This window comes from Apostichopus japonicus, chromosome 5 (genome assembly GCF_037975245.1).
Source record: "Apostichopus japonicus isolate 1M-3 chromosome 5, ASM3797524v1, whole genome shotgun sequence".
NCBI classification, from domain to species: domain Eukaryota; kingdom Metazoa; phylum Echinodermata; class Holothuroidea; order Aspidochirotida; family Stichopodidae; genus Apostichopus; species Apostichopus japonicus.
In genome coordinates this window covers 10,541,079-10,563,459 of record NC_092565.1, presented here as the reverse complement: position 1 = coordinate 10,563,459, position 22,381 = coordinate 10,541,079, and the positions used below count along the sequence as shown (strand labels likewise).

Here is a 22,381-nt window from a genome sequence, read left to right as displayed (position 1 = left end):
TTCAATCTAACATTGTCACTGTCTAAGAAAGATTTGGGTAAGAACCACCAGAACATTATTTTTGATTTATTTTCAAATTCTCAGCATGTTAAAATTTTGTGGTAATAGCATTGATGACCTTGAAATCACTGAAAATGTCCAGCAACAAAATGCACATCTCTGCTCACAAAAAGAGAATTATGTAGCAACATAGATACTGTACATGCAGTACTGTACTGTTAAATTTAATTTAACATAAATTCAATTCCAAAATTGTAAACACAAATGATTTTGCCTCAGTTACAAACAAAAAATGTGTCTGCATTTTCCAAAGTTGACATAGTGCAACCTACAAACTGCGAATGTTATGTTGGAATACCTGTTTGAATGTTCCAAACCAGTGTTTTGGTCACTATAGTTCTACAATAATGGATTCCATTACGTATGAACTTGAGTGACAAGTGACCTATCATGTCAGACTTTAGGAGCATGTAAAAGATTTTAGACTGGAAAAGTCATTTCCTCTTTCCTAATATCACACACTTCTTTTCTTGAATGGACACTGTGCCACTATTCTTCACTACTTTGAGAAGCTGCCACGACATCAAGGCACATCTTGTTCAGTTTCCTCGTAATGACATCTTCACAATCATTCTTTGGTTGTATGTATACGGCATTAGGACTGTAATTGAGACCCAGCTAGGGAATCTCCCAGGACCATTGATGAGTTTTCTTGCTCTTTAATTTTCTCCTGTGCATCTTTCTGCATCTTCTCTAGTTTCTCAAGAGTGACAGATTTAAGCGGCAAGACTTTGGGCTTACAAAGGATGACAGACACTTGATCTTCTCGATAGAGAAGTCCCTGTTTCGGTAAAACCTCCTTGAAGCGAGTCTTATCTTCCTGCATGGTGAAGTTCCTCTAAATACCCTGTAAAGAAAGAATGTGATGGGTTATCATTTATACTATCATAAATCATGTTATTTAGTTCAAAAGGCCATGAGTAACTGATGATTTAATTGGATTTATCAACAGTAAGTTATAAGTTAACCATCTAACAGTATAATCTATTTTATGTGTAATTCAATGTAAATATTTCAAAACTATAAGGTACAGCAGGGAATGGGGGCTACAGGCGAGGTTGTGAATGATTGCTTGCACATAATCTTTGTCCAGCATAAATTGAAGGGCTAACTTATGCCTAACTTAACCAAGATTATACTGATATAGTCTCTGTCAATGTTTTCATCCAAATTTGGATTACTCATGCAATATAAAGGTGAAATAGTTCACTGTTTCACCTTACTAGTCTTAAAGAAAAATGACAATGGAACCTGTCCTCAGCGGAATTGATACACCTCGGCATTACTCTAATAATATTCTATATTACGCTTGATCACAATACGTTTACACAGTAAAACCAAGTCTAGGCCCAAAGCTAGCCTATGCAACAACTTGAGCGTACATAATCTCAGGCCTAATGCAGGCATAGTTTCATTTACAAACGAAGAGACATGCTATTCAACTGAAATCTTTGAGATGATTTGTTCTCTTACTTGTTGCGGAAAATTTTGCCTGAACAAACCTTTCTAGCTAGTTTAAAATTTAGGAAAATGTGAAGAGTAGGTTTGGTTTCTCACAGCAACAGCGAACGCTGGTATGCATTACTTCCCCTGAGTTGGGGAAACTCTTTCCATTGTGCTACCTCTAAATTGACGGCGCTATGTACTTTTCGCGCGAGAAATAAAAATGCATTAGTAGTTAGTACTACACGCATCATCTCGTAATTAAACAGCAGACGAAACTTTGATTCAAGTTCTTCTTGCATTGTCCGATTTTTTTAAATTTGGTGTTTGTTAACCTTTTTACCGTCAATGCGTAAGTAACTTTATGTAGGTGTATATTGCTAAAATTGCCACAATATTTCAGTTCTGGTTCTACAGATCCGATTCCTAGACTAGGCCTATCCTACTTCATAGGTATGTTTACAAAATACTCAGTACTTTGAAGTTTCATAGGCTAATTGTTGGGCTTGTATTGAAATATAATATCATACATGTAGGCAGTATCACAGTCAGTGCAAGAAACCAGAATGTCGGCAACATCGGTCAAAACTTGGAATTCTTGTGAGTACAGTAGTGTTACTTTAAATGTTATCAAATAAACTTTGACATCAAATCATGATCTGGTTCAGTGGTTGACAGCAAGAAATTGCCTTTCATTAAATTTGGCAGGTTTGATGATGGCTGAGGATCAGTTCATGCTTCATAAGTTACAAGACAACTACTTCAACTTCAGCAATGAAGAGAACCAACCAAGAAAAAGAGCTGATGCCTTGCTAAGTTCCTTGTCTCAGGTTTGCGTGGGAAGAGCATCAAACAGGTAAGCAAAAGAGTATTTTCTATATAGTGAATGAGGCTGCTTGACCAAAACAAAGACTCTAGACACTCAGAAGAATGGAGTGGTTTCAGGATGCATATTACCTTTACAAATTGTTTGTAAAATAAAGCAAAACTGTCCCCAATTTAGCTTGGAAGATGCCATTTTCTTTAATATCATTTTCAAGCAAAATTATCAATCCCTTCCATCCTTTTCTATGGACTAATTTCTTGTTCAAAGTAAAAACTACTGTACATGTATCCTATTTCAAAGGAAGAACATTTCAAGTACTATTACTCCAAAACTAGTGTACATTTATATCAAAATTTAAAAGCAAAATATGTCCTTTTCTGTTTGATCTCTAGAATTCCAGCTGCATCATGGGATGGCATTATGCACGATTTAATGAAGAAGTACAGCGCCACCGTTGATTGTAGCTCGGAAAAAGGTGTCAATAACTACGCTGATGGTGCGTTGGCTCTCGCTGGTAACCATGCTGCAGGTATACATGAAAGTGTGAACTCATCACCATTTAGAAATGTCCAAATATATTACATAGGTAATGTAGATTGCATTGTTTTGAGAGTCGGCTCATATGTGTAGGTTTTTGTTAACTCTTGATCTTTTGTCTAATGTATAAAAACGTATGACGTTAAGATCCAGCTATGGGGATGAATCTGTGTCCGTTAATCCATAATTATGTTAATACTGCCATTTGATATAAGATCGACCTTTTTATAGTATTGTGACAGTCCTCGACCTGTAAAGGTGTTGTAAGTGTCGTAGAGAGCAACGATTCAGTCTGAATATTCATGACTCGTAAGCTTAATTTGTTTAACAAGTTCCAGCATGCATCACTGCACAGGTCTATAAGTTTGGAATGTGAGGATAAGTCAGTAATTCATTGATTACGTAGATGTTATTGTGTGCACACCGTGTCTGCATCGGATGCTGTTACCACATGTACCTGATTATAGCCTACTGGGCAGTTCTATTACATATTTTACTCGGCCTATCCAGCAAAAGTTCCTATAAACATTTGCGAATGGCAGAGTCAGCTATGCCTATTACATGCTGTATAGATAGATAGATAGATATTTTTTCAGCCAATCATATAAAAATACAATCGAACTTGGTTGATAACAAGAGCTCAAAACATTTAAAATTGTAAACAACATATTAGACGTAAAATAATATACATAGATATGAAAACGTTCCTATAAAATGTACAAAATATGGAAATGTAGTCACAATATTAAGATGAACAAAAAAATAAAATGTACCTACAAAAGTGCCATAAACACATGAAGATCTAAGCTCTTTGGTTGCTTTGCCTCGAAACTGACCATTAGTTTGTGATTGTCATTCGCAGATAGCAGTCAATGGAAATCCTCTCTGAGTGAAGATGAATTGATAAAGGCAGTGGATTATTTAATGCCGCACACCTTACAGGTGAAGAACTGAACTTGATTTCTCGTATTGTGGTTGGATATTGTGATATTGTTCAAGATTTATATTCCACATTCATAAGTAATTGATATGTTAACAACTAACCTTTTATTTAAATCGATTAATACATCAACGACCCTAATCTTCTGAAATGAGTTAAAATTTCATTTCCAATGATGCTATGCCAACAATGATGCTGTTTTATAAAACTGAACAGCATATTTACTGTACACATTGTGAAATTAATGGTCAGAAACTAAGGACACAGAATGTACATACTTAGGCATTCTAAGGAACTTTTCCATATTTCCTTTGTTTTCACAGAGTACATTGCCAGTGTTATGTTCATCTTGCCTTTGGGTTGACATTTCCTTTGCGTTTATATTCTGTATTTCCCTTTATTATCACAATCAAACTTGTCTATGTTCACTTCCTGTATTTTATTTTGTGTCCATAAGTTCATTCATTCCATGTCTTTTGCACAAGTTTTCAATTCTGTATATCTTTTGTATTCACATTTGGCACAGTTGGTTCACATTCCATATTTCATTTTTGAAATATTGTTGGTTGTGTACTTTCAAAGAGAAGAAAACAAACTTGATATTCCATAATTGTTGAATCAATTCAGACTTTTCAATATTGACAAATATCAAAAACATCCCTTCAATATTAAATGACTCAGATGTCTGTATACTAGCTCATCAATCCATTTCAATTGATATAATGTACTATTTCTCTTGATCGGACTATAAAACTTAGACTTACCATTTAGAATCAGTGGTCCGGACATATCAGTACAGAACAGGACTTACCAGCCATCTTTTTCCTTTTGGTCACAGGAACAAGCTAAATTGAGAGCTAACTTCAAGGAGGCTCTAACCATTTTGGAAATGACGGCATCCTCTTCAGAGGGGAAGAAGAAAAATGGCAGTAATCAATCAGTTTCTTCATTTGGCAGAGTTCAAGATACACCGAGAGATCTGAAACAAGCTCAAGTTAATCCAAGACGGAACGATTCGAATGACATCTCACGAGACACTTACGGAAAATATCCTCACGCTGGTAAATTCGAAGCAAACTGGGAACCTGCATTTGACAGGAGAGGTAGCAGTAACCAGGGAGGCTCTTTGAAAGAACAATTGCATTCTCATCTTCCCAGTAGTTGCAGAACAGTGCCGAGTAGAGATGAAGTCATGTGGCCTGAAGATGTGAACTCTGGGCAGGGAGAATTAATCTCGGAGCCAACTGCGATGAGGAGAGAACCCGTCTCTCACTCTACAGGAAGGAGAGGTGTGCCAAATATCTGGCAGAATCAGCCGATGAAGAGAAAATTCAATCCTTCAGAGGGTAAGTCTATAGATACATCAGGCACTGAGTCAGAACGAAATACTGCAGCAGCTGCAAAATCCCCTGCAGCCAAGCTGAATTGATATCAAACAATAGAGATAATATCAGCATAACAATAGTGCCTATTGTGTAAAACTGTGGAGATTGCATCCTACACAGCGTGGCTGCATGATGCTGCAGCCCCCTCAGCATCCTACTTTTTACACAGTGCCTTAATATAGTACATAAAGATTTACTGAAAGTGTGAAGAGGGTAACTCTATACACATTAATCACCGTGTCATAAAGAAATGCTGCAGCTAAGCCGAATCGATATCAAGCCATAGAGATTATCTCAGCCGAACAGTAGTGCATATATTGTGTTAAACTGTGGATTGCATCCTACACAGCCTGACTGCATTATGCTGCAGCCTTGTCAGCATCCTACTTTTGACATAGTGCTGTAATGTAATAAGTGAAGATTTATTGTACCCGATGGTTTTTGGAATGATTCCTGCAATGCAAGTAGTGTAGTACACATATGCTTAATTTGTATATTAAGTTATTTTACCTACGGTGGGACTCTATAATTTCATTTGTAAAAATTTAAAGAACATAACTTTCATATTACAAAAAGTGTCTGCTACTTCCCATTGTGCCATATTCATATATATATATATATATATATATATATATATATATATATACATATACAACTCCAGTTGGTGATTAAAAGCAAACACTGTAATACACCTAATATATAAATTGTTTACAATACTAATAGGTTCATACCTTGCCGAGGTGCCATTCAATAAAACCGATCCTGATCAGGGGCAAAGACAGGAGAAGACTACCGAATCGTCAGCATTCGGAAACTTTAAAACTGCACGACAACAACTGGTAAGTTTTATTTTGCTTGCATTAAAGTTTACAGATGAGGATTGGGGGGGGGGGGTTTGGAGGAGGGAAAGGATATTCCTACAGTTCAAGCTGGAAGAGGTCTAAGTCATATTATTGTAAATGACATCGCTGTAAGAAATTGCAATAATGAAAAGTATGAATGCTATTTTAAGGCAGTGACCCAAAAGTCACTAATGCTGATGGATATTGAATGAAGCTCAGTTATATGAGATTTGCTTGTTCTATCTTTTGAACCATTAAAGTCAAACTCTCACAACAATATTTCAATGTGATGTACATTTACTCCTATATTTATCAATTGCTTACATATTGTGAGGCTAGAGATGACACCTGAATACAAAAAAGAGAATTTGGTCTTGATAGCATGCTAGCATGTCATCCAATCTTTAATATCGAAAAAGCTAAATTCTTCCATTTGCAGAACCTACTCAGTTACGATTGCTTCAGAACTACTTATAATTGATATTGATTACTAATTGATTATTGATTTCAGTCCATCAATAATCAGAACAACAACTCAAGAGGAAAGGCACCGAGTGTATCTTCTTATGGGACTGGAAGGAAGGTACTGGGTGTTTCAAGGTAAAGCAACAACAACAACAACAAGGGAGGTGTTTGACAATTTAGCATGATCTAGTGTACAGGTGGACAAAGTGCAAGCTATGTGCTGCCCTCAAGTTTTCAAAAAAGCTATCCATCCGGCCGAAGAGCCTGATGCAGAGGAAAAGAGGAATTTGCATACTTTTAGAAGTTTGTGTAAGGGCTTAGGGACTCTCATTCTGGTCTAAGGTAGAAGCTGGTCAGGTTTGACCAGATACATTTGATAAACATTGAATGTTTCAAAACTGTTAATCACCTTCTTAAAACTTCCTTTCGCCTTGCTGGTTTTTTCCTTCTTCTTCTTCTTGCTAATTTGTCATGATTGCAGACCACAATGTTATACTGTTATTGATGGAGGGATGAGTTAGACTTGTCTAATTGGTTCTTTCCATTCTTGAGGAAGTTCTACGACAAACCTAATGTTTTCATTCATAACTTGTAAACTTTTCTTTAAAAAGGAAAGGAAGAGGGTTAAACAGCAAGTTTATACCTCCAGTAGTGAACGATGAGCCAGAAGGGCAACAGAGGTTGGTTCTGAGTTTATTCAACATTTAAAAAACTTTTGTCATTCTTACCAACCTATGTAAAATTGACACTTTTATGCATACTTCTGAATTAACTATGTTATCTGTGAGGTTACAACCAGGTTGCTGCTCTAAATTTACAAGTTAAAGCCTTTTCTTGTTTTCTTTTCTCACAAATTTAATGAAATCATCTACTGTTTTTCCATTATGCCACCTTTGAAATCGTAGGCCCAACTTCACGATTCCTTTGTTGATTTCAGGAGAAAGAAAAGTTGCAGGTTATGTTTCAATGACGTCAAGGTTTCTTTAACGGTCAAATTTTGTATAACACTATGGTAACACTACATTTAAGGAAATTCAGTTCAAGATTTTTTAACTAATTTTAACTAATTCATGAAACTGGATATATCTAATGTCCTCTTTAACACTAGAATTTAAGATTTGACTAATTTATGCAATAGAAAAATATTCTGTTACATCATCCTGGAGAAAAAATTCATTCAATTATTGTGTGAAACTGTTAAGGAAGATATTGAAAGGCCTACTGTATCAATGTTGGCTGTATGGCTAGAAGTTTATACTTCCAAATACAACATACTTTTTCATATTATGGTTTATAAACCCAGTGTGCATTGAAAAATGTTGATGAGTCTCAGATCGACACGGCTTGGTTTTGGATTCATAATTTCTTTGTCATATTGACTGTTATGAGAAGAGATTTTTTGCTTTATTCTTTTGGTCTTCAGAAGTTTCCCAACAACATCCTCATCAACATCATCATCATTGTTCGGCAAGAGGAATGAGCCTCAACCACAATCAGAAGAGGTCGATGAAAGATTGGAAGGTGTCGACCCAAAGATGGTGGAGCTGATCATGAAAGAGGTATGTTCAGTCTTTGACAGTAGGAAAGATACTCTCTGTCAAACAGCAGAATTTTAGTATTGTTTACAGATTGAATTAATAAACAACATAGCATGTGAAAGAAACTATCATGGAAAAATGGATGTTGTAGTGAGAAGATTATCAGATGTAACAGGTCTAACTGTGGGGGGGGGAGATGGTGGGGGTGATGTGGGTGCTGAGAAAGGTTTCAAGGTCATTAAGGGTGTCATTCAGGGTTCATTGTCTGAAGTACACAAAACATATTAATCATTATTAAATAGAGTTCAGTGTTACTTGGAGGAAAAAGCTACAAGCTCGTCTTGACTGTTTTGTATGACACGTTCCAATTGGGACGACTTTGGGTTTCATTTATGCTAATCTGCCAACATAGGTAGCATGTGATCATGTTGGGACGAGTGGAATGGAGTTATAAAAAGTTTGAAAAGCTTAAAGTATCAGTGTTAGCTGTGTGGCTTGGGTTTTTGTCCCTAACAACCTTTGACATGCAGCGTGTCAGTATAATGTTGGATATTACGAAACTAGTATATGGTGCTGGATGTTATTTGAATCTTCTTGTAGATAATGGATCATGGTCCTCCAATTCACTGGGAAGACATTGCTGGCTTGGAATATGCAAAGAAGACTATCAAAGAGATCGTTGTGTGGCCGATGCTTAGACCGTAAGTTGTATTATCAGATATTCTTGTCTAGTAGTTGGCTATACAAGTGTTGTATTACTTAAACAGGTTTAAAATAAACCAGGAAATCATTTTTAAGGAAAGTTACATAGATGTTTCAAGTAGGATAAGGTTGACTAAAATAAACAAAAATTAATCAAAAGTAAGAACATACTTTCCATTAGATTCCATGCTTGAGGAAGCAGTGAAGATCAAATATATTTAGCCCAAGATAGAAATATTGTCATCAACATAGATCAGAAATTTGTGTGTTTTTAATTTATTTATACATTTATTATACATTTATTGATTTATACATTTATTTAGTTACATATTTATTTATTTATGCATTTTTTATTTATACATTTATTTATTTAGTAACTTTTTTTGCTTGCTCACAGAGACATTTTTCATGGACTACGGGGCCCTCCTAAAGGCCTTTTACTATTTGGCCCTCCGGGTACAGGAAAAACTCTCATTGGTGAGTAATAAAGACTCCAATTTGTTGTATGGACAAACTCAGGTGTTCAGATGCACTGGATTGTTTTTTTTTCGGGGGGGGGGGGGAGGGTGTTATTGTTTTGTTATGGTCTAATTGTCCTATTGTATGAAATTGTTCATTTTGCTTTGTTGTACTTTGATTGGTCGCTTTCTCTGTATTTTAGGGAGCGAAGCACCCCGTCAAGCCAGCAAGGGTTTTTTGTTCCGCTTCCTTCACTTCATGTATTATTCACTACGACTACATGTTATTTGTTATTTGTAAACGTTTAAATGTATGTTGTGAAAAACAATTAAATGAAATGAAAATGATAAGCAAGATAAAAAAATATACATTTTTGATCATATTTATAAAGCATGTTCTTCTTCTACATGTGCTCTATATGACCTGTGGTATACATTTCCCTTTTTTTCTCATCATGAGTTGTGTTAGATATTACATGTTATATTTTCAGTCTTATTTCCTGAGAAGGTGCCGGGGGGGGGGGGGGCATGTGTAGATAAGGAAGCAGAAGAGGGCAAAGACTTTCAGCACAGGGACAAAGTGTTTTCATAAATGTTGTATTAAGTGTGCATTTTTTGTTTTGTTGTTGTGACTACCGCTCAATATTCCCACCCTTACCACCTAAAAATAGATATGCTGTAGAATATGAAGCAGCATGCATACATGTTAACATGCTGCATAACTTAAGAACATTTTTTTTCATTCCCAGTTCATGATGGGAATTATGATCTGCAATGTAAACAATTTCTTGACTTTTGCATGACTTGGTTTATAGTTTGTACTTTTCTCACTCACTAAAGTTTTTCCATTCTATGTTGATTTGCACAGAGTTCGACCCGGAGTACGAATATCCCTGTTCACACTGGTTTAATACACCCATCCTCATATAGCTTTCTGCATGATAGCTTTACATTGAACATTCTCTGAAGCCTTATTTACCATGTGCTGATTTAAAGATGAAATCATGTCCAACATAGATATGTGAAATTGTCATACAAGAGATAAAATGTTAAAATTATGGATGAACTTTCCCCAAGTGCTGATCCGACGTATAAAATTAAAATGTACTTATTTGTCTTATTCTCACCGTCCAGGAAAGTGTATTGCCTCGCAATCCAAATCAACGTTTTTCAGTATCAGTGCCTCGTCATTGACATCCAAATGGGTAAGATTTGTTGTGACCCTAGGTCATCTTTTATTGTACACCGCCACTTGACACTCCTACTAAAGTCAACTTCGTTTTAATATGGAAGATACATATATTAGTATATTATATTGGAGAATATTCTCCAACTGACATATTCATAAGAAGGCAAGAAAGGAAATTTCTGCAGTAATTATGTAAGCTAGGTGTTTCACCAAATGGCTCACTTAGGTAGGTGTTACACATCTTCACACAATGTTCAAGTTTTGGAGTCTGCAAGCGTGGAAGTTTTGTACAAATATTATTTTCAAAACCAAAGTTAGAAACAGGATGCACATCCCACTGCCCAAGGTTGAATCCTGAAGTTAACAGATCAACGGAGGAGTACCACAGTTACTGCGATGTTTCTGAAATAAATCAATACAAATATTTTCTGAAGCCTTTGCGATGTTTCTCTCATCTCCTATCTTTACTTTAAGTCGTGCTAATTTCATAGTGCAAGAGACTGGTAACTGGTGTACTATGAACTGATGGGAGGGGAGCGGCAGGGAGGGGAGCGGAGTGAGGGGAGCGACAGGGTTAGAGAGGGAGACATTCAAAGCAATGCATCTTACCTCCAGGTCGGGATATTGATGATTCGCAGGTGTCATTGCTAAAGTAATATCCCTTAAATTACAGGTCGGCGAAGGAGAGAAGATGGTGCGAGCGCTGTTCACGGTAGCCAGGTGTTACCAACCAGCCGTCATATTCATCGACGAAATTGACTCTTTGCTTTCACAACGCTCGAGTGACGAACACGAATCTTCTCGTCGGATCAAAACGGAATTCTTAATCCAGTTGGTAAGCACTGCAAGCAGAGATCAGGTTTGACAGGAAGCTTGAATCAAAGAAACGGCTATATCATTAATTGTCAATTTGGTGAATATTAAGATCAAATTTGACAAAGGTGGCATCGATAAAGGTCAAACTATTAAAGGAGAGGCTCCATTCAACCTTAAATTTGTTGTATAATTCAGGTTGAAACATTCAAAGTTCCTCAGATCATATTATCTTACAATACTTACAGGAAGCACATCCTCCAGGTTTGTAAATCACAAAGATTTATGCAGGATCATGTAACATTCATGGTTTGTTTTTTTGTAGTATGATATCTTCCTCTTTTTTCAAAAACAATTTTATTATTAACTTTTTTTTAATTAATTTTTTGTTGAAAAATAAAACAGGATAACTTGCTGTAAATAGACACATTCTTCACTGCTAGCATAAAACCACACCTTGTTTTAGTGTTTCAAACACTAGATTTTAATTTTATTCCCCAGATAGACAGTTTTTACCTAGAAAATGTGTTGTTCGTGTAATCATGATTGCAAACCTTCTTTGAAAATGTTGCTGTCCTTTTGTAACCTTTTCTACATGAAAATTTGCTACATTAGGAAACGTCTGTTCGAACTTTCAATTCCCTCCAGATTCTAGCCTCCTGCAAAACAGGTTTGTAAGAATATTATCTTACTCTGTGGATGTACGATTGTACTTCCAGTATCTATTAAGCAGAGCAACAAAACACGTTTACAGTACATATGCCATGACGATATCAACAGATGCATTCACAGACCCGCTCCTCACCAAAAACATCTCTTTGCGTTTCTCCCCCCTAGGATGGCGCAACATCTTGCGATGAGGACAGACTCCTGGTGGTTGGCGCCACCAACAGGCCTCAAGAGATTGACGAAGCCGCCCGTAGAAGACTCGTCAAGAGACTTTACATACCTCTGCCAGATGCATCGGCTCGAGAGCAAATCATCCTCAACCTCCTCTCCAAACAGGGAAACTATTCATTGGCCCAAAATGAGGTCTCTCTTGTGTGTCAAAAGACAGAGGGTAAGGCAGACAGATATTTAAGAATATAAAATCAGCCACAAGATTCCACTGTTCTAACTTGTGAAAACATTAATGATGGGCAATGTGTCGGTTCTTTAGACTACAGTAAAGCAAGAATCAAGATTGTGTGTGAATACGCCTAGGGTAAGACAAACAGACAGAGAGTGCTCAGACCTAAAGGCAGCATCAAGATTATATGATGAGATGTTTATGATATTAACAATATTCACTTATCTTCAAAGCATTGAGCGTAAAGCTGGCCACATACTGCCTGGCTGAATGCACACCAACTCTTCTCCATTTTTCTAACATGAAACACTGTTGATAGTTTGGGAAGTGTACTTGTGCTTTTAGACTACAATTGATCAAGATTCAGTTGGAGTAGTTACATGTAGGGTTTTTTGCTGACTGGCAATTGGGAATGTGCGTTGATTCACAACTGCAGCTGCCCAGTTTTAACAATAGTAACTACCAATCACTGGGAAGTATTTTTACATGTGACCTAACCAAGCACCTGCCTTTTAACCAAAACAGGTTCGCTGTGCATTCATTAGACTTTTAGCATGCCAGGAAAGGGGGTGGGGGGGGGCAGGTGTAATTAGGACTATTGAAATAGGTCACTGCAGTCAGATTATGTTGGGTTGTGTTCAGTCATGCAGGTTTGTGTCTGGCTTAACTTCCATAGCAGACTTAAAGTACCTTTGTTCCATAGAAGAATCAGAGCAGAAGTTGTCTCATCGCTAATTATGCTTATTTTAAGCTCACATTACATTTTAGAAGTATAACAAGTACATCATACTGCTCATGTGGAACATCCAACTAGTTTTTCACTGATGAAAGTGGAATATAATATGGAATATAACTTTAATATTGGAAAAAAGCAACCAACTGCTTAAAATTCAAGTGATCAGCTCAACCAAATGAGACTGGAAGTAGACTGAAGTGAAACATGCAATGTTTTACCTTTTATTTTTCATGCCTATCCTGGTAGGATACTCTGGGGCAGACGTTGCTAACCTGTGTCGAGAGGCTGCTCTTGGACCAATCAGAAGCATCCATTCCTCAAGTATCCAACATGTGTCAGCTGAAGAGGTTAGACTTGGCATACTTTACATTCGTTGTTGTTTTTTTTTACACAATTTTTGTGTCCAATGTCGGACAAATTAGATGTCCATGTTATGCACAGAAATAACAAGCTTTGACCTATTTTTTTCGGTGGCTTACATGGATAACGTATCAAACTTTGCAGCACCTAAAGGTGGTAGGGGACACCCCCAGCACGCCTCCTTTTCCCCTTCCCCACTCCCCCTCCATTCTGTGTCCACTTCCTGTTAGGTTTATTGTGTTTCTTTATCTAACTAGTCCATTATTACATGTGATCCCTTTGCTGTGGTGGTTCAGTACAAGAACTGGTAAGTCAATTCATCTCAACCAATACCTATAAGTAGAAGCGGTCATTGCCAACCCCCCACCCTCCTCCTTCCCCTCACCCTTCTTTGCCAGTCTCCCATTAGAAAATCTTGTGTTACTTTATTTATCTAATCAATATCTTCCTGTTTTTCTCTTTCAGGTTCGTGATATTTCCTACCAAGACTTCCTCCAGGCAGTGGAAAACGTCAGGCCCAGCGTCTCTCAGAAAGACCTCGAGATCTATCTAGAATGGAACAAGACGTATGGCAGTGGGAAGACATAATAAGTCAATGTAAAGATAGGAGAAGGAAGAAATATATTCACAAAGAAATATTTTAGTTATTTCAGAGACATTGCATTAGGTAATCAATCTTAAAGTACATATATCTACTGTAAGTAGATGCAAAGTAGATGAAAAAGGTAAAGAAAGTACTTAAGTTTTTCACCACCAAAATTTAATAAAACAATAATGGGTTTCATTTCTCCTTTCAAAACAGATATTTGCATGCAAAGGAAAGATACAGCTTTTGGTTGTTGCATTAGATCTCAAGGACAATTGACAACTCATTGCAAAAGTAGTAATCAGACCGCAAATCATACATAGTTATTGTACTTAGCAGACTGTTTGATCAGTGCAAAAAGCCGGATGGAAGATTCTGACCTGCTCATTTAGTAACCAGTGCTAATAGAGTTTCATAGATACATTTCCATGGCTGAAGCTGATGGGTTAACAAACTTTGCTCACAAAAAAATTCAACATCTTTAGATCAAAAACCACATCCTAGCATTTCGTGCGATGAAAAATCCATGTAATTTTATTGATATTTTTTTGTGCGATGAAAAATCCATGTAATTTGTTTAATATTTGTGTGAATGCATCTGGCAATGACAGAGGGAAAGATGTCGTCATAGCTTTGAGTCAAAGAATTTTTTTTTTATTTCTTTGTAATATTTAAATCATTCATCCGCATAGTAACGTAACTATTTTTGCATGAAAAAGTTGCATTTGGATGAAATTCTTAACCAGATAGGAACATTAACAGTTAAGCTAAAGTTCCAAATGTATCAAACATTTTCAAGGATAAATTAGTCAGATAGATTAAAATAGGAAAGTAAAAGCATTTAAAGAGCATCTGCTCTTATGACATCACAGATCACTTTCTGTGATCTACTTGTTTAGCTAGCCAAGAACAATTACATTCAATCAACCATATTTTGAGTTAGGGCCAAGATAGTGTGGAATAGTTTTGTCTTTAAGATATTGTTTTAATTCAGAGTGTGTTGGTAACTTTAAGATAATTGTCTGCCATTAATGGCATGGGAGCATTCATTCTTTGTGAGCTGCCTTGTGTATCTTAGGGGGTCAGTCCAATGTCAGGCCTTCATCATGCAGCAAGACAACCAGAATATTATTTGAGGAGTTTTTAAAGGGGTTAACCTGTTCATGTGACTAATATGTGTGCAGCAGCTGTTTACTCAATAGGTGACCTGTTCTCCTACATTTGTTTCTAGGGGTAGCTCATAAATATGCAATGCATTGTGATATTTGTAAGGGTAATATTTGTGCTGTAAGTATGTAGTTATAAATCTATATATTTTATTTTTTGTTATGCCACAAGAAAGGAATTCATTTCAAAGGTCACATTGATTAATTCCCAGTAGTTTTCTTGTCCTGTCTGGTCAGGTGACTGTTACTGCCGTAAGGGGGGAAAACAATGTCCGAAATCTTTTGAAGTCTTTTCAATTTTGAGAATAGGTAAAAACTGGTGTCGTGATTTATTGATATGATTGTAAGTACAAGATTGACTGCCAAATTTCATAAAGGTGCCACATCTTAAGAAAATGCAGTCAGCCCCTAGAGTAAGTGATGTGACAAAGAGTATATTGTAAACCTATCCATAATCTGTGTATGTTAGTAAGTGCACAGCCAGATCTACATCACATGGTACTCTCTATGTAAGAAATGTTAGTATATGTAATGGGGCATCAGGAAGTAAAGTTGCATCAGTGCTGAAGAAGATATTTGTCCAATAACAGAATCAGGTCAAACTTGAATATAACAGGGGTACCAGTAACACTGGTAACATAACATTTTCTCTTATCTTTTCTTTCTCTCGTCACTCGTCTCATTTCATAAATATAAATGGTGAAGTAACCTTTAATCTCATTCTGGTTTAAAGGGTGTGAAGACTCGCGCAAAAAGAAACGTCTAATGCCGTTAATTTGACCTAGTTTCGAATGAGGTGTATGATTTTCCACAATACTGGGAGAAAGTTCTACACACCTTGTATTTCCCTTACAAAATTATGACTGAGTTACATATTTGTTTGAGAGCGCCCTCAGTTAAACTCGTTTGGCACATGAAAAGTTAACACTGCTATTGCCTGTGTCAGTTAATATGTAAAAGTGACGCCGGGCTGGACGTTCAGACCCCAAATAGTAAAACTAATGGAAAAATCGGGATCAGGAAGACCGACAGACAGTCTAATCAAAGACCTGCCAGGAAAGATTAACCTTACGCAGAAACCTCAACTCCAGTTGTCATTCGTAAATTGATTGTCTACCGCATTATAGAACCCAGTATAAATCCGACTGAGACAAGACAGGGGCAAGGGAAGTGGGTTAAATATGACGAAGGAGGTAGGGTGGGGTTGGTGAAACATTTTGAGAGACAATGGCAGTGGCGGAGCGTCCATACAGTCAGGGGGCGGGTGCCCCCCCCCCCTGACGGACTCAAATGGACTGCTGGCGCCCTTTTCCGCTTTTTACAACTTTTTACTTATTCGCGATTATTTACTTTTTTATTGCGCTCTCATCTACCTATTGACATTTGTCACATTTTGTTGGCGATGACACCTATTTATTCTTCGTTTATCTGCAAATTAGCAAGGCCTGGAAAGGGTCATTTCCGGCGATCTAGGGAGTATCTTTACTCATAAAATTTCTGTACGCTCCGCGCCAACCTGTGGTGGCGCTCCGCTTAGAAAGTGTCGAAAGCGCCCCTACAGACTATTCTCGACCCCCCTGACCAATACCCCTAGCTCCGCCACTGGACAATGGAACTTATTGGACTTATACGGGCAAACCACAAAGTTTCCTGAAAACTTTTAGACAAAGTATATAGTCGTCTGTTAATTCCGTATCATAGATTACGTACAGTAATCCAGACTGTTTGTTTAACTGTTATACGGTGTTCTCTTTTTTTTTTTTAATTTCATCAGAAAACACACTTTTTAGATATTTTTTTTTCTTCTCATGTATATTGTAAGGAAAAATATAACATTTTCAGCTCAATTGTGACATGCACACTACGCCATGATGACGTCATTCGCTGATTTTGCCAGATTTAATTGTTCACGATGCATCACCAAAATTAAAAGATAATCATACCGTCGGCATAGGCTACTAAAGGCTATTATAATATTGTGGTTTGACATAACGATGAGAAAATTGCCAAAAAAAAACATTTTCAGCCATCGGACTATCCCTTTAAAGCGGTATTTCCCATTAGCGATGTGTGTACGTACCAATCCGGCAAATATACACCGTTCTACGTTTCCGGTGTAAACTTTTGATTGCTTTCCCAAGTCGCAATTGTTTAAGAAGGAATATCAACAAAGTTTATTTCAATTTATGGGTACCATAAAATTTCTTGTCGGGAATAAGTTACCGTATTCCATGTAAAGTGTTTGTAAAGTACGGTAGATCATGGTTCAAGTTGCTATCATAATTACACCTATTGCAGAATTTGAAACTGATGGTCGGGTCTACTTCTAATAATGAGAATAATTACGGGGTTTGTTATCATGAAGACACTGGTTCGAATCCCGTTCTAGCCAAAACTTTCTTTGCACTTGTCTATTGTAATAAACATAATGATTGGAGCTCGATCGAGTGGGCCTACAAGCTTACCAACTCACTACGTCTGGACGAATTAGTTTGGTTTTCGGTCTGAAAGTGACCTAGTTTCGTTTAAAAAAAAATTATATCTAGTACAACGAATCCTAATTCATATTTCTGAGCAAAACATATAACGAAGTCTCAACATTTTTCACAAATGTGAATAGGTCAATGCTCCCGTCTCACCAAGAAAGCTATTATTTATAACGCAAATTAGAAAAACTCACAAAAATTGACACGGTTGACACGGTACCGCAAAGAAGCAGCTTAGGCCCTGAACAATAGTGTGATACTAACAACGCAATGGTACTGTACATTCCCGTACACATGTTATGTCTACGCCCCCAAACAAAATGTTGACGGTGGACTGTTATACATCCTCCGTGGGTGATGGTCGATAGAAAAGAAGGTGTGAAAAATTCTTTATTTTTGTAATTTCATTATCTCCAACTGTAGTGTTGTACACGCAAATATGACTTTTTTATTTCGCCAATACGACGAACGTCATTTGTTGCATTGCCGACAAGGTTCTTCATTATCATTTCCGCTCGTACAACTACGTCAGAATCGGCTACTGTGTGTAACTCAGGCATAGGCCTATGCCTAACTAATGTTAGTGACTATTGTAGGTTATTGTTGTAGCCTAACTTGGGCTAGGCCGGATCAGTTAGGTCATGGCTCTGTATACTGGGGCCCGTTAGTAATGATAAGTTTAAATGTCTTCTATGAAATAAATTGACACGACGTTGCACACTAACAGTCGACAATACTCGACTTAAAATCCTGAAGACCCAAGTCAACACGAAAGCTAGACGAGGAAGGTTAGGATAAGCCCCAAGGGCCCTGAACCTATTTGGTTAAAACATGAAAGATGAAGGCCACGGTTAGACCTAATAAAGTGTTAGAGTTAGTCTAGGACCTAGTTAGAGACATGCTAGAGATGATTGTGTAAAAGCTACAGAACATTTTTGCAAGCAGACAGTTGCTTAGGTCCTTGGGCTATCTCACCACTCTGTCAGTGTTTGCACACAAAAAGATGTAAGTTTTTACCCTTACTTTTGCCTTTAGTATTAGCCTAGTAAGTAGTAACTGTTAAATTTTATTTAGCCTGGATGCTTAACGGATTGCCTAGTCCTAAGAGTTATTTAATGAAGACTGCTATTTTGTACATGTTGTCAGTTCTCCATTGACAGTACACATCATCCCATTTCACTTTAAATGGGGTTTGCAATATAAGTACCTAATGTAAGTTAAATACTGATACTCAGGATCAGGGTTTGAATGTTCACAAAATACTTGCTTTTGCATCTGGCCTTTCTAAGTCTCTAAAAACATTGTTATATTGTTATGTCAGGTCTAACCTCAGTCAGAACAGCAGAAGGCCTATTCATTAAGTATGAAAGAAACTATTTGTATCAAGTGTAACATCTCTGTTATCACATGTATGCTAATGTTTGTACTTTGTACATACATCTCAATACAGTACTCCTAAAGGGACATTCCAGTGGCAGACAATGTAAGACAATGTTACCTGAACGCCCGATCTCTATATTTTGTTCCCAACTTGAGTTATGGTGATGATATAACCTTTTAGAAATGGCTTAATTTTCAATTGTTCTCTTGGATGGATGACAGTAGGTGGTCTGTGATGCCATGACAGTCCTGAGATGTTTTCAAAAGCTTTATTTTCCTATTAAAATCTTCTTGCTGATTTATCCTTTAATTGTGATACGTTTGAAATGATTACCAAGTTATCAATGTTCTCTTCATTCAGAATTTCATCCAAGTGCAAAATTTTTGTAGAAATATTATTTTCCTCTGTGAATATGTGAGTGAAATATTACAACGGGAAAATAATCAGGAATATTTTGACTTGAAAATAATATGTGATGTAATATACTTTGCTTTTGCCAGATGCATTCAAAAACTATACCAAATTAAAAATTTCATATCTTTGCCAAACAAAATGCTATGAGGATGTGGTTTTAACATAACGATGCAGACAATTTTCAGCACTTTTGTTAAGCAATCAACTTCAGCTATTGCAATATACCTTGAATAACCTAATCTCTAACCTGTATTAATTTCAATTGATACCTGGATTGTTTTCATTGCAGTGAATGAAAAGACAGGGAAATTATAAACAAGTTCCGGCATGATGAGAACAAGGTAACGATGATACTAATTGATGAGTGCTCTATTACCACAATCAGGACCAGAGATGTAATCGAGCCATTTGTGTTAGCAATGTCCACAAACCAGATCCAATGTGGATCTCCTGAGCTTGCAGGCCACAGAAAAGTTGGCCTGCTCGTGAATGGGTCGCATAGCATGGTTCCAAAAGGTCAACAGGTGGATGAGGGCAACGGCAGAGCGTTGCACATAAGGGAAACCACCTCACAGACGCCAGATCACGCAAACATAGCAGACGACGGAATGGAAAGCGAAGATGCCAGTGGAAAGGGAAACATAACACTCAATTCAGGAAGTGATGATGGGAAGGCGACTTCCGTTAACAAAACTGTGCATATAGCAGAGCATCAGGTACTCGCTAATAGCGTTAAAGTGCTTACAGATAATAGTAACAGTTTTGAGAGTAACAAGGATTCATTACAACGGAGGGACAATGGCGATTTTCCAGGTGATGGTTCGGACGCTACACAACAGCCGCAGTCTGCTTTAAGTAAGGAACCCTCGAATGTGAACGTCTCGGATTCCAGCGACACTAATTTGTTTGGGGAAATATCGCCAGAAAATGCTTCAGAAATATTGGAAGAATTGAATAATCCTCCAGATTCGCCTGCTACTATAGATGTCACAGAAATACCACAATTGGAATCTTGTGAACTGAGAAGACCGCAGGATTTTGAGACTAGTTTAAATTCGAACCGTACGGATGCTCAGATTACCGAAACTTCCACAAAGATGGTACGAGAGAGTTCCGTAAAACTAACCCCACTAACTCCATCCACGTCAGTTGTATCGCACTCAGGAACGCTGCCACTCTCTCAGTCTGATTCACCGATCGATGGCGGGGAGAGTCAGTCTAAGATTGTTTCTTCCCCCGAGGGTGTTAGCCGGAGTAGAACTAGCACTGCTAACAGCCAAAGTACAGAGTATTCTTCCAGTACATCAGCTGCCACAGAGGATCTAAGTGTAGGAGATGTTGAGTCAGACTTTGTGGAGGTCAACCTCCAGGGTCAGCCAACGTCCACTAATGGCAACACTCTGAAAACTGGGACCAAACCAAAAAAGAAAGGCCTGTCTGGATTTTTTGCCAAGTAAGTAATGTTCACGTAAACAGACCTATATGTTAATCAGCTTGCCGTTAGGCACACACGACCTGGCGTCTTCCCAGACTCTATATCTTAGTCAGCAATTAGGAGAAAAGTTAAACACATACACAGAAAAGTTAAACTGACATTTGGTATATCACTCAATAATCAAAACTACTGTTTGAAAGGATTCTCGAAAGGTGATGAGGGCGGTGTTGGTTGATATTATGACTCTAATAATATGGATGTATAGGATCCTTACACTGTCACAGGGTTCTACTCGTAATGCGTTAGGGTGGCCGTTGCTGGCCAAAGTATTTATACCAACAAAGTCTTCGCCTGCAGCATTTCTGTATGCTGCAGTGTGGGACAGATCTAACCGTAATAGTAATTACCGATTTTGAGATCTGCTTTAGAGTAATTGCCGGCCTCTCACAGTTTGCAAGGTCGGCAAAACTGACTCCATAGTTTACCCTTTCGGGAAACCAAAAAATCAAAAAATTGTTGCTCCAATCTTAGACGTGATTTGTATGAGAACACATCAAAGATCTAGTAACAGTTCTGTTGCAGAGCTTTGTCACTAGAAATATTGTATTTGTCAACAGTGTTTTTTTGGTAATTTGATTAGCCTGTTGTGCCTTACCAGTTCTCTGCGAGTATTCTTTATATACATCTTCACTACTCATTGAACACAAAGTCCTGCTTGTAATACCTGACCATGACCTTTAACAATTATAGTCACTCCTTCTGGACTGAGGGAAAAGTGATTATAAAATGAAGCAAAGGAAAATTTTAACAGTGTGATTGCATTTGAGTCTTGAGACAAGCATTTAAATCTTTAGTCGAAGGAGACTATGTTTGGCGCATGTGTTCCATAACTGGAAACCATAGCGGATTCAACTTGTTAAGTGTGATATCAAATACCGTAAGGGTTCTTAATGTACACAGTACCTATACAGTAAATGCATCACATGCATGCAACCTGAACACATGACAGGTACATACTGTTATATATACAGTACAGTGCAAACAAACCTTGGAAGTATACTAACGTGGCGGTCAATATACTTATATACTGTTCAGGAAATTCTACACCAAATGTGAACCAGATAAGTCTCATTTCCTACTAATTTGCATAACTGTATTGTCCATAGCCTTCTCTACATGTATTGTACAGTACAGAGCTGTCATTTTAACAGTACAGTATTTCAATGGGCTGGTGACGATTTTTGCAGTATATATTTATATATGTTAGTCCTTTCTAGTCTTAAAGTGATTGCTGCATTGCAACTTTGCATGAAGATGCTCGTTTCTGTTTAACCAGGTTGTACATTACATTACTGTACATGTAGCCGTCATAATGTAACTGGACTGTATTGCACTGTATCGGTGATGTAACGCTGCTGTTTCACTTCTTGTGATCGTTGGTGGACTCTAAAATGGAAAGTGAAAGTGTACATTGTCGACCCTTACAAAGATATTTTGTACACATCAACCTTGTTCACAGTGATTGTACAAGTTTGAGAGAAGGTTAACGT

General features: G+C 37.4%; 2 protein-coding genes across 3 annotated transcripts in view; both read left to right on the top strand.

Annotated features, from left to right (window-relative positions):
- The first annotated feature begins 1,700 nt into the window (after window positions 1-1,700).
- Window positions 1,701-15,757, top strand: LOC139967620 (fidgetin-like protein 1). Of its 2 annotated transcripts, none has more exons than XM_071971586.1 (16): window positions 1,701-1,855; window positions 2,212-2,359; window positions 2,722-2,858; window positions 3,729-3,808; window positions 4,645-5,152; window positions 5,915-6,030; window positions 6,545-6,633; window positions 7,110-7,178; window positions 7,922-8,057; window positions 8,637-8,737; window positions 9,136-9,215; window positions 10,331-10,401; window positions 11,059-11,220; window positions 12,036-12,258; window positions 13,250-13,350; window positions 13,829-15,757. In XM_071971586.1, the coding sequence occupies exons 1-16, from the start codon at window positions 1,852-1,854 to the stop codon at window positions 13,949-13,951; spliced, it is 2,148 nt and encodes a 715-aa protein (XP_071827687.1). In that variant the 5' UTR covers window positions 1,701-1,851; the 3' UTR covers window positions 13,952-15,757. The 2 variants fall into 2 exon arrangements, with proteins under 2 accessions (XP_071827687.1, XP_071827685.1); XM_071971584.1 differs by lacking the exon at window positions 1,701-1,855 and adding an exon at window positions 1,958-2,103.
- A 2,061-nt stretch (window positions 15,758-17,818) lies between these two features.
- LOC139967612 (TBC1 domain family member 12-like) overlaps window positions 17,819-22,381 on the top strand; it is a 28,289-nt gene continuing 23,726 nt past the window's right edge. The window contains exons 1-2 of the mRNA XM_071971575.1: window positions 17,819-17,977; window positions 19,686-20,849. Coding sequence (XP_071827676.1) covers window positions 19,744-20,849 — 1,106 coding nt within the window. The 5' untranslated portion in view covers window positions 17,819-17,977; window positions 19,686-19,743. The remainder of the gene's footprint in view (window positions 17,978-19,685; window positions 20,850-22,381) is intronic.

What these genes read in the sequence shown, in the direction of transcription:
- LOC139967620 (XM_071971584.1), top strand. Translation starts at nt 2,070, where the DNA reads ATGTCGGCAACATCGGTCAAAACTTGGAATTCTT. An exon ending in TACAGGAAAAACTCTCATTG is followed by an intron (nt 9,216 to 10,330) that starts GTGAGTAATAAA and finishes CTCACCGTCCAG; the next exon opens with GAAAGTGTATTGCCTCGCAA. An exon ending in CGTCATTGACATCCAAATGG is followed by an intron (nt 10,402 to 11,058) that starts GTAAGATTTGTT and finishes CTTAAATTACAG; the next exon opens with GTCGGCGAAGGAGAGAAGAT.